Source organism: Anthonomus grandis, chromosome 10, assembly GCF_022605725.1.
Source record: "Anthonomus grandis grandis chromosome 10, icAntGran1.3, whole genome shotgun sequence".
Classification (NCBI taxonomy): Eukaryota; Metazoa; Arthropoda; class Insecta; order Coleoptera; family Curculionidae; genus Anthonomus; species Anthonomus grandis.
Window position 1 is genome coordinate 29,154,557 of NC_065555.1, and position 14,225 is coordinate 29,168,781.

Sequence of the window (14,225 nt, forward strand, 5' to 3'; positions counted from 1 at the left end):
CACGGGACTATGTATCGATTGCTATACAGGGACGTACTCCAAAATGTTATATTGCCTCATATTATAGAGTAGGAGATACCTTTGCGATTCATCTTTCAGCAAGATAACGACGCATACATATCGTCTTGTTCAGGAGCGGTTTAAGGAAAACAATATATAAAACCTTCAATGGCCAGCACAATCGCCGGATTTAGGCCTTTATAGAAAGCCTGTGGAAAGAGGTTGAGTGTCAAATATGTACCACGAAATTTCCAAAGAAACCGACTTTTATTTATAAAATTACTGAGGTTTGGGCCAATACACCGAATGATACTATTAAAAATTTAATTTCGTCTATTCCACGTGACTGGCAGAAAATAATAGCTAATAGTGGATATCCAATTATCTATTAAATTAAAATTGTCTTTTTTGTGTTTTTTTGTAGTTAAATGAAATAAAATTTTAATTTCATGAAAGTTGTAAAGTGTACTATGCATAAATTTTATTGTTATTTAAAAACAATTATATTTATTTAGCATGTTATTGCAACAAACTATAAAATTTTAAACTGGCAGGTGTTTAATATCCGCTAATGCCAATTTTATTTTTGATAAATAAATATTCAATATTTTCATCAAAGTTGCTTTACTTTTATCTGATAAGAGTATATATTTTGGGGAAACAGTAAATCTATTTAAAAATAAATAAGTAATTTGAAAGTAAAGAAGACGGGAAGCAGCTCCATTCGCAGGCAGTATCTTTCCTGCCTGCGAATGGAGCTGCTTATTGTGGTGAAAAGCGAAAAAAAAAGTGTTAAAACCACTACTTCAAAATCAAAAATCTAACTTTTATTCAGATTTTTAACTTGTTTGAGTAATTTTGATTCATTCTTGCTACTTATACAGTACACAGTACTTAGTATCACAATTATTGTTTGGTAGATATATATTAAAATTAATAAATAATGTTACCTATAATTATGTCCTTTGTGCGTATGACACGTGCCCAAAATAAACATCCTATCAACGTTATTTTGCATCTGATCCCAAGTCATTGCTGTAGACGAATACGTATACTGATGGCTCAATCCCTTTGGTCTGACATGGATCTGGGAATGGGTATGTATCAAAGGTACCGCCAAACTTTCTTTAGGATCGATAGTAAATGTTGTACAAGGAACCTGAAATGAGAAATAATAAATATAAGATTTAGTGTAATATCAATTTAATTTAAAAAAAATATATTTAATTATGTTGAAGAAGTAGTTCATTCTTGCAGTGTAGTTAATAGTTCAAAGGGTAACTGAAAGTATTTAAAAAACCTTCAATCTAATATGTTTCTGACATAGAACATGTCCATCATCAGGGACACTACAAAAGAACCAAAGGAACTTATAAGATATAGATTGAAACGAAGTTTTAAGGTGTTAAATTACGAGCAAGGCATTTTTAAGGCGTTAATTTATATTAAGCAAAACTGTATTTATAATATATATTTATATAAGTTATAATGTATGCATAATTATGGATTCCCCAGCCTGCATATAGAATTTTAATTTATTTATTTTAAACAGTACAAGCCCAACAGTTCAACCATGTATAGGACAGAAAACTTTAAATTCCTTTAAAATCACACATAAAAAATTTAGTTAATCCATTGCATAACAATAAAATAGAAAACAAGCATCATTCTTAAAATAGTAGCAAAAACTGATAGTTTTCATCTTTAATAAATTCAACAAAACGAAATACGTTTAAATATAAATTTAATGGCATAAAAGAGTACTTACCCAAAAAGTAACATTATCATGAGGAAGTCGACTTTCGAGTTTAACTTCAATGATCTCGGGTAAGTTGTTAATAATCATCAATGCAGACCGTATAGTTACCAATTTTCTTGCCGAACCTTCTAAGGCAATATCAAAAACCACCCTTGCAGGGAGTATGTCTGAATACTAAAAAAATAATACGGTGTTTAATTATTAATTATTCTGTAGAATATTTCATTTATAAATGAAAAAATAAAGAACATTTCTTTTTTGTCTAAAATTACCTTAACATTTATAAACCATTTATATAAAAATCCTATTACCTAATTACCTAAGTGTTTTATATATGGTGTGTGTGAAAGTGATTCCGGTCCCACAAGCACATCGTCAAGTGTAGTAAAATTATATTTACAGGTTGACTATACATTCTTTAACCAGAAATACCCTGATTTTTTTTATAATATAATTGTTACACAGCCCTATATACAGATCGTGTTATCGTGAGCTACGTATTACCCAAAATAATGGCAACACCGCTTGGTTGCGAACCGGGAGTCAGCAGACCTCACTTTGCTGTGTTACTGCACGTTGCATTAATAATTTTTAAGCGTTATTTTCGTGTTTTTTCACTATCGCTGTTTATACCCCTTCCGAAAGAGTTGAACTAATTAAATGGTTTTATGAAGGCAATTCGGCAGTACAATGTAGAGATTTGTTTTCAGTGACATTTGAGAATAGACCGATTCCTTGTGCAAAAACGGTTTTAAATGTGGTTACAAATTTTGAGACATCTTTTTGTCTTCAAGATGTAAAAAATGCCACACAAAACGTCAAGTACTACCTGTTGAAGTGGTCCAGGATATAGAACGGCGGGAAGAAATGGTTTGCAGTACCCTAAAACTTGATTCGACACGGTCCGGTAGAAGTGTTGGAGAGGAACTGGGAATGAGCAATAAAACTGTTGCTCGTATCTGGAAAAAATATGGGTACAAATGTTTCAAGTATTCAAAAACTCATGAAATATTTCCTGAAGACCAATGGCGAAGAATGGAATTTTATGAAACCATGATGGAAAAGGCAAATGAGAACGAATATTTTTTTAAAAATATTTTGTTTTCTGATGAATCTTCTTTTCCATTACATGGCAAACACAATCCTTCCATTGTTCGTTATTGGTCTCAGGAAAACGAGCACAGAAGTTTTCAGTTTCGTACCCAGTATCCTCAGAAATTGAATGTTTGGGCAGGTATTTTGGGCGACAATGTTATAGGGCCATTTTTTATTGATGGCACTTTAAACGCCCAAAAGTACCTTGAGTTGCTGCAAAACCAAGTTCTTCCTGCCATTTAAATCCTACCTGATGTAGACCTGGGATCGGTTTATTTTCAGCAAGATGGCTGTCCTGGCCATAACGCGGCTAGGGTAAAAGAATTTTTAACAAATACTTTTCCTAACCGCCTTATTAGTGGGACCGGCGATATTAAATGGAGATTCTAGATCTCCAGATTTGTCTCCAAATGACTTTTATCTGTGGGGTTACCTTAAGCAGACCATTTACAAGCATGAATTTAGTAGGCCAACAAATTTAGAGGAGTTGCGAAATAAAATTGTCGATGGTGCCAATTCCATTTTACCTGAAACTCTTTTGGAGGTGCGAAATAGCTTTTACGATAGGTTAAGTTTTTGTTTAGCGAAAGAAGGCGGTTTATTTGAGCTTTTTATTTAAAAAATGATATGTTGTTAAGTTTGTTTATTAGAGTTTTATTTCTGATTTTTTATTATATTTTTATCAGAGTTGATATTTAATTTTTTATTAGAATAATTGATTACAATTCTATGCGGGTTTTACACATTGTCATCTCTGTAAAACCCGTATTAGAATAAATATTAAAAAAATGCCTGGATTTTCGCGTAATATTTTGGGACATTTTGTCGCCAAACGACGCAGCTCCTACGAAAGTCAGATGTTTACTAATCCCGTCCTCGGGCCGGCCGGGGCCCATATTTATAAGTATCACACGCTATTGCAAAGCGAGCGATGCCCGACGCAGTCCTTATCTATCACATGTTTTGCAAACGCGCCTCTTTAACTAGCACATGCGATCGCCAAAAATGTTGTCTTTTCGATTAAATGCATCAATCGGCGGTCATTAAAAAATATAATATTACGAATGCCTGCAATGTTCTTTCGGAACAACAGAAACACATTATCTATAAAATAGCGACTGGGAACCAACCCCCTTCTAATTTGCCTAAACCCCTTCTACTAAAAAAATATGTAACTGATGTAGAACAGAGTGTACCTTCACCCATAAAAGAAAGCCGGAATGTAGAGCCCAGTAACGATTTTGTTGTTAATATTGGGCACCCAGGGGAACAAGATATTGAAAAAACTGAGGTCACAGAGCGTCACAGGCAACTACAAAAAAAATATTAACAGTTCGTCGTCTCTTCGAGTAGATTGCACACAGCCTTTAAACCCTGCTGTTCATCTTTAAATAGGAAAGTGGTACACACAACTAGAAAAGGTACTAAAATTTCTGTCCAACCCATAAGTGTAGACAGACCAAATTTACAGGAAGAAGACGATTTCAGTCTGGAAGAAAACCGAACAAATCAACCAATAACGAAAGTAACTAACCTTTATTAATCCGATATCTCCCTAATGTTTATACAACAAATTACCCTTTATTTGAACAAGGAATAACCCCCTTAAGTTTTTTTACCAATTTTGAGACAACCTGTATAAGTTTTACCGTTATTTTGCTGTTTCTATTCAGATGTTTCTAAATGTTTAAAAAGTTTTGTTGTTTTTTATTATTTCATTTGATAGTTTCATGTACTATTCATGTCAAATAAAACAAGAGATTATTGTCGTTATTATTTTGATATATAGTACTATAGGTGTACTTTTATACTGTGGTGCTATACAAGGTGTAAATAAATAAGTACGAAAAAATTCAGGGTGTGACTCTTGGGTTCATTTTAAGAAAAAAACTTTATATGAACGTATGTCCTAGAAGTCCTAACTTTTGAGATACAGGGTGGATGCACAGAAAATGCATACCAAATTATATTATAATATCTACAGGGGTTTCACAAATATTATAAAAAAACATATGTTGTTCTTAAATATTTACCATCCTGTATCTCAAAAGTTAGGACTTTCAGGACATACATATGCGTTCATCTAAAATTGTTTTTTTTTAATTTACCCAAGAATCACCCCCTGATTTTTTTCGCACTTATATTTATTTACACCCTGTATAATAGGATACAAAAATCGAGTTTGGAATTACAAATTTCCAATAATATGTCATCATTCATAATATTCATAAAAAAGGTGCCTCTTTTAATCTGGAGGTGAGAACACCTGGCTGCTGGCAAGGCTGCTGTCTACCTATATTAGAATCTTTCATGCAAGATTACTCGTTCTAAGTGCAAAATTCAAAAATATGATATTAATAAATCTTAAAGCATTTTACTATATCTAGGGCATAACATCGCCATTTTTTGTTTTTTTTTTGTTTTTGATTTTAACTTAAAAACTAGGCCCAAAAATAAAAATAAAACGTGCTGTTCTACCCTTCATAAATTGGCAGTACTGGCAGTAAGACCACAACAGTTTTTATTTTTCTTTTTTTCTATTTTCCTTGTTTACTATTTTCCTCGAAAAAATCCTGCATAAACACATTTTTTTAAAATTGTTGTCCTATACTGACTCCTATCGGCAAGAACACAAAGCTAACGATAGATTGAATTATCAATCATTAATAAATATTGTGCACATACGATGCCATCGAGAGAGACACATATACCTGTGATTGGACTGAACGTCGAGTTGAAGTCACGTAGTGGAGAGCGCTTGTCTTGTTTTCGCTAGGAAATTAAAATACAGTCTATTTAGCGATTACAGGTGATAGTTATGAAGGTGCGTTTGGCATAACATGTGATAGATAAGAAACTAAGTTCGGCTCTCGGGATGAGCGATAGCGTGTGATAGATATAAATATGCGGCCGGGGCGGTGCTCTGTCGCAGGCAATCGTACACGCGCGACTTTGCAAAATTTCGCCTCTATGCGGTTTCCTATAAGTAACGAACGAAAACACGATCTGTATATATATATTTCAACCATCTCTATTACATTTCATCTCTATCAATTCAACCCTTTAGAAAGGGCCTAATAGTAAATATTTTTTAAAGATAAACAAACTAAACACCATGCCTCTTTAGCCCTTTTGAATATCCAATCAGTAAGTAAATTAGTTAGTAAACAAAATAAATGGACTTGAAATATGTTTAGATTCAATAGAGTTTTCGAATATCTTAGTTTTTAGCTTTGGCTCAAAACGGATACATTGAAAATTATATTACGATATAAAATATTATTTTTGCCACAATGTGATATTACTTTGTTATATGAAAGGGATTCTAAAGATTTATTACTAAAATATGTGTCCCTATGGGGTAAATTTTTATGTACCTTCAATATAACTCTTGTCTCCCAATACCACATTACATTGAAATATAAAAGAGATGCAACAGATAAATCACTACAATATGCGTCACTAAGAGGTAAAGTCTTTATGTACCTTTAATGTTGCGCTCACCAAAGAGTCAAGAGTCTTGCTCGTTAAAATGGGTTTATTTATACTTTTGTTTTTTGTGGCTTTTATGAAGTTTTTTTTGTAAACTGAAAAAAGTGGAGAAATCAACGTTTACCTGTTAATGTAAAATGAGTACTTACAATAAACCAAATAGCCCTTAAGTTTGCGATTGTCATTGGCGATTTAGGTTTTTTGATACCTATGATTGCCGAATTCCTGATAATTTTCTGATTTAGTAAGTAGAACCTTTTGTTACTCCACTCCTTTTTTTAATTGAACTTTATGAGACCTTTTTTTATGTTTGCTACTCGTATTTATATTACCTATTTGTTTATGTTCTGTGCTCTCTTCTCCTATTTATGAAGACATTTTGTGCTAGACCTTAATATTTTTTAGTGATAGTACTGGTAGATAAGCCGCAAAATGAATAAGGCCTTGAGAAAATCTATAAAAGATTTATCGTAAAGACAAAAGTAAAATAAAAAAAAACATATTATTACTAAAGCTTTTTCTAGAGAGAGCAGTGAAGAGCAATACATGGAACAGTTGAAAGATTTGCATATTAAAATCTTTCAATATATTATAGCTTCAATAGGCCTTTTATTATCATTTTCAGTTGAACCCAAGGGTCTGATGTTTCAGGTTTGTCTTAAATAAGGTTAAGCAGAAGACCGTATGTTGCAGGCAAGTACTACACTCTTACAACATTTATACTATTGGAAATACTTTTTTTATTTTATGTAAACATAATTCCTTATTTTAAATACTTCTGCTAATTTCGAGAGGAAATGATATAGCTTTGAAATATTTTACATTTTCCCATAAAGAAGCTATAAAAAAACTATGGCATGAATATTTAATGTGCTTGACATATAATTTCATTAAGTAATTTTTTTAAATTAATCTATATTTTGAGGATCTTTCTTGTCTATGGAAAGGCCATATGTTCTGTTAATTTTTTTTATTATAACAAATATTATTATTGCTGCTCTAGTTGCACTAGACGTTTTTTAAACAAATTGCCTGTTTCAAAAAACACAAAATTTATTATGAAGTCCATTATTTATAATCTAGCACAATTAATTATATTATAAAAGGTTTTTAATTCTTATTTATATTACTTTTAGATGATGACTTACTTAGTATGAATAAAAAATTAAATACCATTATAGCATAAAAATAGACATTGAAGACTTAAAAGAAAAATGGAAAGATATAGCAACCTAGCAACTAATTCTCAGCCTCAAGAATATTTTTCTTTAAAGCCCATCATTATTGTAAGTTGATGAATCGGAAAAGAAGGGTCAATTTTGTTGGACTATGTAACTACAAAATTTACTACAATTTTATACAATCTACATATTTGCTTATATTTTAGATTAATTTTTTGAGAAATATTAGGGAAAACAATGGGAAAGATTTTACTTTAAGAATTTACAAAAACAAGTGAAATATAAATATTTTTTCGTAATATACAGGGTGTCCCGAAATTACATTGCAATATTTTACCAGCCGCATCTTGTCTAAAAATGTCTAGAAACCTCATATACAGGAATCTTGAAAAGTGAATCGTTTTCATGTTACAGGGTATTTTATATTTCCTATTGAACATGGTTTTTTGTTAATATTTTTGAAACGCCTGGTCGTTATTTTTCGAAATTTTTATCGTATACTATTGTTATTGTTACTATAACTTACTTATAACTCATTTTATACCATTTTATGCTAAAATGTTTAAAGGGTCATTTAAAATTAGTGGTCAGCAAAGATAAAAATATCATAACTTATTTCTGGTTACTTTTTAATTATTTGGATAGTAAAATTAAAAAGAACCAACAATTTTACATAAAAAGGTACTCTTGTCTTATTTCGTTAGAAGCCTCCGGTTTTAAGAAAAATAATTATTAAGTTTTAAGAAAATCATGACTTGATATTGAACAGGAAACTATGTATAAAATGAAAAATAGTAGTTGGCAGTGCTTGTTGACAATTTGTTTATTGCTTGAACTTTGTTTGAAATTTTGATTGGCATTTTAAATATTTTACATTTACGTTGGTAAAGTTAAATAGTTCTTTGTGTAAACTATTCTTTAAAACTATGGATAGATTTACGAATAAAGAGATGGGCGATATGCATTTTGTGTATGGTTTGTGTAATAGCAGCTAGTTAGCTGCTGCCCGTGAGTATCGCCGAAGATTTCACCTCAGACGAATTCCAGATCGTCAAGATTTTGTTAACATTTATCGTAACTTATCTGAAAATTGAAGTTTTCAAAGAGTTCGTGGACAAGGCAGGCCACTAGCAAATCATAACTTGGAAAACGTCTTAAGCTATTTCGAAGAAAATCCTGGAATAAGCATTTGAACAGTGTCACGAGCCACACATATCCCCTGCTCAATAATAATTATTAAAAAAACAAAAAAAATACTGCCGACATAGGTAATAATCAAAATTTAAAAATATTTTTTAGATAGGAAGAATGGTAAGAATCCAAGGCATTTCAGAATCCTTATCATTACCAGAGAGTTTAAGAGTTGGTACCAGACGATTTTGCGCTGAGGGTCCAATTTTGTAAATGGATAATTAACAACTCGAACTTAGTCCCTTTTAATTTATGAACTAATGAAACAACGTTCATGTTTGGGCAGATGACAATTGAAGCTATTAGTGCATGAAGGTGTCAAGTCACTTTTTAACAGTTCTGAGATATTAAGGGTTAAAGTTATGTTGTCGGAGGTTTTTTTGTTTAAAATCAAATTAAAATCAGTGTGCGTAAATAGGCAGACAATAGAAGTAACTTTAAAAGTATAGATTAGCTTGTATATATTTTTTTTTTTGGTTTTAGATGTGTTTTTTATTTTTTTTTACAAAAAAATTGAGTTAGCACCTTTATGCACAACCAATTATTTTGTTATTCGAAATAATGACCAATAAAGAAAGGATTAACATTTTATTATAATAGAAAAAAATACAAAAAATGGTAATCCGTAAATACAAAAATAGGTAGGTACTTAATATTAATCACTTTCAGATCGATATAAGCTCATATAAAATCCCCGTAAATTCTCCGGAATAAATGGAAGCTGCCCTTGAATGTTATCAAATTTTTTGGTTGTTATGAGTCTTGATTTATTTAATGGAACCAACATATTTTTATTTTGGCCTGTTGTGCGGGTCGATTTGTGTTTAATAAAATCTATTTCTTGCCACTCTTCCGTCATCAAGTGAATATCTATATTTCGTTGTTCCAAATTTATCAACTCTTATCCATCTTACATTGCGGAAAAGTATCTTTTCTCCCTTGTTACTTTTCTTTTTGTCAAACAAATTTAACTTTCGTGGCAATTCTTTTAGATCAATAAATTTATCTTCCATTCTAATTAACACAAACGGATTTCTTTTCCTAGCTTCCCTCATTAACGTCATGTACTGGTCTACTGTATAAATATTTTAAGCTTTCCGGATAACTTTTTCGACAGCCCCAAGTCTCTATCAATATGTTCTTCAAATGCTGCCTTGTAGCGCCTAACTTGTTCGTCTTTATTTCTATTAGAGTCACAAACCTTACAGGTATCTGATTTTGGAGATCCAAAACCAAAATTAAATTCGGAAACAAAAATTTGTCTATATCTATTATTTTTGACACACTGTAGATTTTGTTCAAAACATTGGTTCTTGAATAGTTCATACATTTTGTTTATTGATAGCATAGGCGATAAGTACAGGCGATGTTCATTTTTATTTCGCGAATAATGCAACATTTCTGCAGGAAATGATTTAATATGTTGACGAACTATGTCAAGCTGCTCGTTGGGTGTTTGATTCTTGCGGGTCATATGGCGACCCCTCTTATCTTTAGCTGGAATAGCTTGTCCCTGAGAAATTTGATTACGAATACGCTCTAATTTTTTTCTTCCGACATTAAATAGTTTTAAAAATGCACTTTTGCAGACTTGTTTTGATTTTCCATCTAAAGTTACAAAATATCTGAAAGATTTTTGGCGAACAGCATTTGTACTACTTGGTTGCTTAACATCGAATGGTTTGAGACAACCAAAGAGGTAGACGTTTTTCTCATCAGTGGTAGGTAATGAATAGTATTGCTTAAATAAACTATTGCGATCAGCGTCTGCAAAGCTGTTATTGCATTTTAGTCTGCATTTTTCTGTGCAAAGTTGTGTTCCAACTGCGGACGATTTTTCTGGGACACGTCTATTTTTATAGTCAGTATATGCCTCTCCTTTTTCTCTCTTTACCATATTTATGTTTATTTTCAATTGTGTGGCTGAGCTCGACGCTTCCTTGATTTTTTTTCCGGTTATGCGCCGTTGGTTGACTTCAGCTTCAACCTCAGGAATACTCGTATATTCTTGTTCCATAATTTCTAAAAAAATACATCTATTTAGCAAAACACATTTTAATAACCAAAATAATGTAAAAAATTAGCTTAGCTTTTGTACAAGCAGGTACCATATTTAAAAAAAAATCTTAAAAAACCTATTATTTATTTATTTTTTTAATCTTACCAGTAACCTGTGGTGGGTTAACTTCAGCGTCAACATGAGTCATATATATTCTTTCTTCTCCTACAATTTCTAAAATCAAAAATATTTATTTACCAGAACAAACAACTCCTATGGCCAAAATAATGTACAAAATTGCTTAGCTTTTTATCAAGTAGGCACCATATTTCAAAAAAAATCTTACCAGTAATCTGTTGTTCTAGTTCTTCAGTTACATTATTTTCCAGTTCATTTTCCATAATTTTCGCCTTTCGTCTTGTTCTAAAAATTAAAAAGTTTCTATTCACACAAAATAAGGAACATTCTTAATTCAAAACAAAACATTACTTTTTATAATAACGAAAATATTGTAGTGTATAAATACATGAGACAGGAATAATATTATTTTTGTTCTACATATGAAGGGAAGCCAATAGTAATAATTTTGTACTTTGCATATATTTTTTTCCAATATTTTCGCTAAAAAACATATTCACTAAAAATACATACCAGGTCTTATTACTCGTTGATCTTGGTTTTTAAAAACAGTAACTGTATTTTGGTTTGATATTTTCTTAGCTTTTTTTCCTTTTTTTTGCACAACTGGTACTCGTTTTCTCTTACGATACAAATGTTCAGGTCTTTTTTCGTCGGTAAAATCTGAGGTAAAATCAGATTCTGCGGTGTAGAGTTCTTCCATGAAATTCACCCATTACAGAGTATTATCACAACTAAAATTAAATTCCTAGTGTTTTTTTTTGTCATTTCAAGGTCATGTAAAAAAGTGTTTATGATTTATATTATCAGCTTAGTTTAAATTAGCGATAATATTCATTAAATAATGTAAATACGACTTACTCTTTTTGCGGGACACAATAAATACAAAAATTCACTTAATTTGAACAGTTGTACAGCACCACCTAAACAACACGTACGTAATGTAAACAAACAATTTCGTACTAGTTTATTGTGGAAGAAGGCGCTAACTCAGCAGTTGACCCCTTCTTGCACAACTATCAAGAGTTAACACCTTCTTGCACCGACTATTTTAGACAAAACTTGGGTTGGTGTGTTTTAAACTTCAGTTTTTAAAGTCTCTAGCGACATCTATGAACCGAAGTCTTTACTAACGCAAGAAAATAAGTTAACACTTTCATGCATCTCATTTTCGGCATTTTTGCAAAAAAGTAAGTTAACACCTTCATGCACTAATACCTTCAATTCAATAATACGGCGTACCAACTTTCAGAGGAAGTTTTCAATAAATTTGTGGGCGGGATTAATCGGGGACCAACTTATTGGCCCGATAGAGTTACCCAACCGTCTTACCTCTGAAAACTATTTAAATATGCTGCAACATAATCTTGGGTAGCTTTTGGAAAACGTTCCTCTTAACATACGATAGAATTTAATATTTCAGCACGTTGTTCGTCAGTGGATGGATATCCATTTTGCTGAAAGTTGGATTGGTCGAGGTGGTTCTAGAAATTGGCCTCCTCGATCTCCAGATCTAACTTCAGTAGATTACTATTTATGGGGTCATTTAAGCGAATTGGTATATGCTGTAGAAATTAATTCCCGTGAAGAATTAATTCAGATGATTAATTGGGCGGTTAATGAGGTAAGGGGAAATCCATTTTCCTATTTCAAGGGCTACTTGCGCAATAAGGCGTAGGGCAAGATTATGTCTCCAACAAAATGGCAACCACTTCGAACATTTGCTATAATTTTTTTTCTTAGTTAATAAGTTAATTTTTTTCAATTATAAACAAAGAAAACAGTTTTTGATTTAAAATTAAGTATTTGTAATAGTCTTATGTTAAGTTTATACCTGCTGATTTGTAACATACCTTTTAATTTTATTAAACGTGATCAAAAATACTTTATCGAGTGTAGGTTGCAAAACTTTTATGTCTGATTATTGCAAAAAACAGGCGCTCCTATCGAAATAAGACAAGAGCACCTTTTTGAATTAAAAATATTGATTCTTTTCGATGTTATTATCAAAATTATTAGAAAGTAGCTAGAAAAAAAGTTTTGACATTTTCAACCTTGTTGACCACTAATTTCAATCGACCCTGTATATATTTTAGCATAAAATATTATAAAATCAGTTAGTAACAATACCAGTAGTATACGATAAAATTTTCGAAAAATAACGACCAGGCTTTTCGAAAATATTAACAAAAACCATTATCTTCAATAGGAATTATAAAACACCCTGTAACATGAAAACGATTCACTTTTCAAGATTCCTGTATACGACGTTTTTGTCTTATTTTTAAACAAAGATGCGGCTGGAAAAGCATTGCGATTTAATTTCGGGACACCCTGTATTAGATTGATGGATTACCTAACAATCAAATTATAAATCAATATTGTACAATTCCTTACTCTATTTTGTGCTTCTGATGGCGTATCTCTGAAATATGTTCCCACTTTGTCCACCGTAACGGCATCAAGCGGTTGCCATCCCTCAATTTTCACACCCAATTGATGCATTCTTAGCTTATGTGAATTCTGATGTCGCAGCTTATCTATAAAAAATTATAAAAAAGTAAATCGACATAAATTCGCAAAAGTCGGCCATACCTCGGGTCGTAAAACTAAATGGCACGGTTTCTCCGGGCTGTGCCTCCCACCATCCTTCGTGTTTTTCAACCGACTTGTTCGGCATATTCCAATCGCTTATATGTGTGGTAAACTTTAAGGAAGTTCCCGTATTATTTTTTAAGGCAAATGGCACAAATGGAGATCTTCGTTTTAAGGCGGAATTTCTTAATAGATCAGAAGTCCAGTTTTCTTTTACTTGCTTAAATAAGGTCATTAAGGTTGAAGTGATATTGATGTTAAATGTATGCTCCGATTCAACTTTCACCATCAAACGGTTGTTAATAAGGTTCTGAGAAGGGGACTTTTCCCACATTACTTTACACCTGCAAAATGACATAAACTGGGAATATTTTTAAGCTAAGTTTCATTCGTCAATGTTTTGGCCTATATTAAGCCATCATCGCCGCTCTATAATAAACATTGTATTCTTTGGGACAGTTTTTTACTACTTTGAGAAAGATTTTAGTTATGTAATATCTGATTTTAAAGAAGAGAAAAGTATTTTATAGAAAAAGAAACTTATTCAAAGATTAGGTTTTCTCGTTAAACTTTAAAGTTAAATAAATAGATCTAAGTTGCATGCTAATACGACGTGAAATTTAAAATAATACTGGATGGTTCTCTGAAAACTCCGAAAAATTTCTTTGCTTGGTTAAGTCTAGAACTAAGTACAAAATATAATTGTAGCAAAAAGGGCGCGCACACTAAATTTAAAAGAAGAGGGAAGTGGCTGTGTTGCTCGAAGGACAATACA

At 31.7% G+C, this 14,225-nt stretch overlaps 2 protein-coding genes across 4 annotated transcripts in view; both read right to left on the minus strand.

Annotated features, from left to right (window-relative positions):
- Nucleotides 1-14,225, minus strand: part of LOC126740856 (intermembrane lipid transfer protein Vps13D) — a 261,585-nt gene that overhangs the window by 77,170 nt on the left and 170,190 nt on the right. For both annotated transcript variants that reach the window (XM_050447025.1, XM_050447023.1), the window contains exons 39-42: nt 13,451-13,794; nt 13,253-13,395; nt 1,769-1,933; nt 951-1,159 (exon numbers count right to left, since the gene is read on the minus strand). In XM_050447025.1, coding sequence (XP_050302982.1) covers nt 951-1,159; nt 1,769-1,933; nt 13,253-13,395; nt 13,451-13,794 — 861 coding nt within the window. The remainder of the gene's footprint in view (nt 1-950; nt 1,160-1,768; nt 1,934-13,252; nt 13,396-13,450; nt 13,795-14,225) is intronic.
- Nucleotides 9,349-13,222, minus strand: LOC126740859 (uncharacterized). Of its 2 annotated transcripts, XM_050447028.1 has the most exons (4): nt 11,369-13,222; nt 11,064-11,140; nt 10,883-10,951; nt 9,349-10,740 (listed from the first exon to the last, which is right to left on the minus strand). In XM_050447028.1, the coding sequence occupies exons 2-4, from the start codon at nt 11,116-11,118 to the stop codon at nt 9,791-9,793; spliced, it is 1,074 nt and encodes a 357-aa protein (XP_050302985.1). In that variant the 5' UTR covers nt 11,119-11,140; nt 11,369-13,222; the 3' UTR covers nt 9,349-9,790. The 2 variants fall into 2 exon arrangements, with proteins under 2 accessions (XP_050302985.1, XP_050302986.1); XM_050447029.1 differs by lacking the exon at nt 11,369-13,222 and having other exon boundaries at nt 11,064-11,222.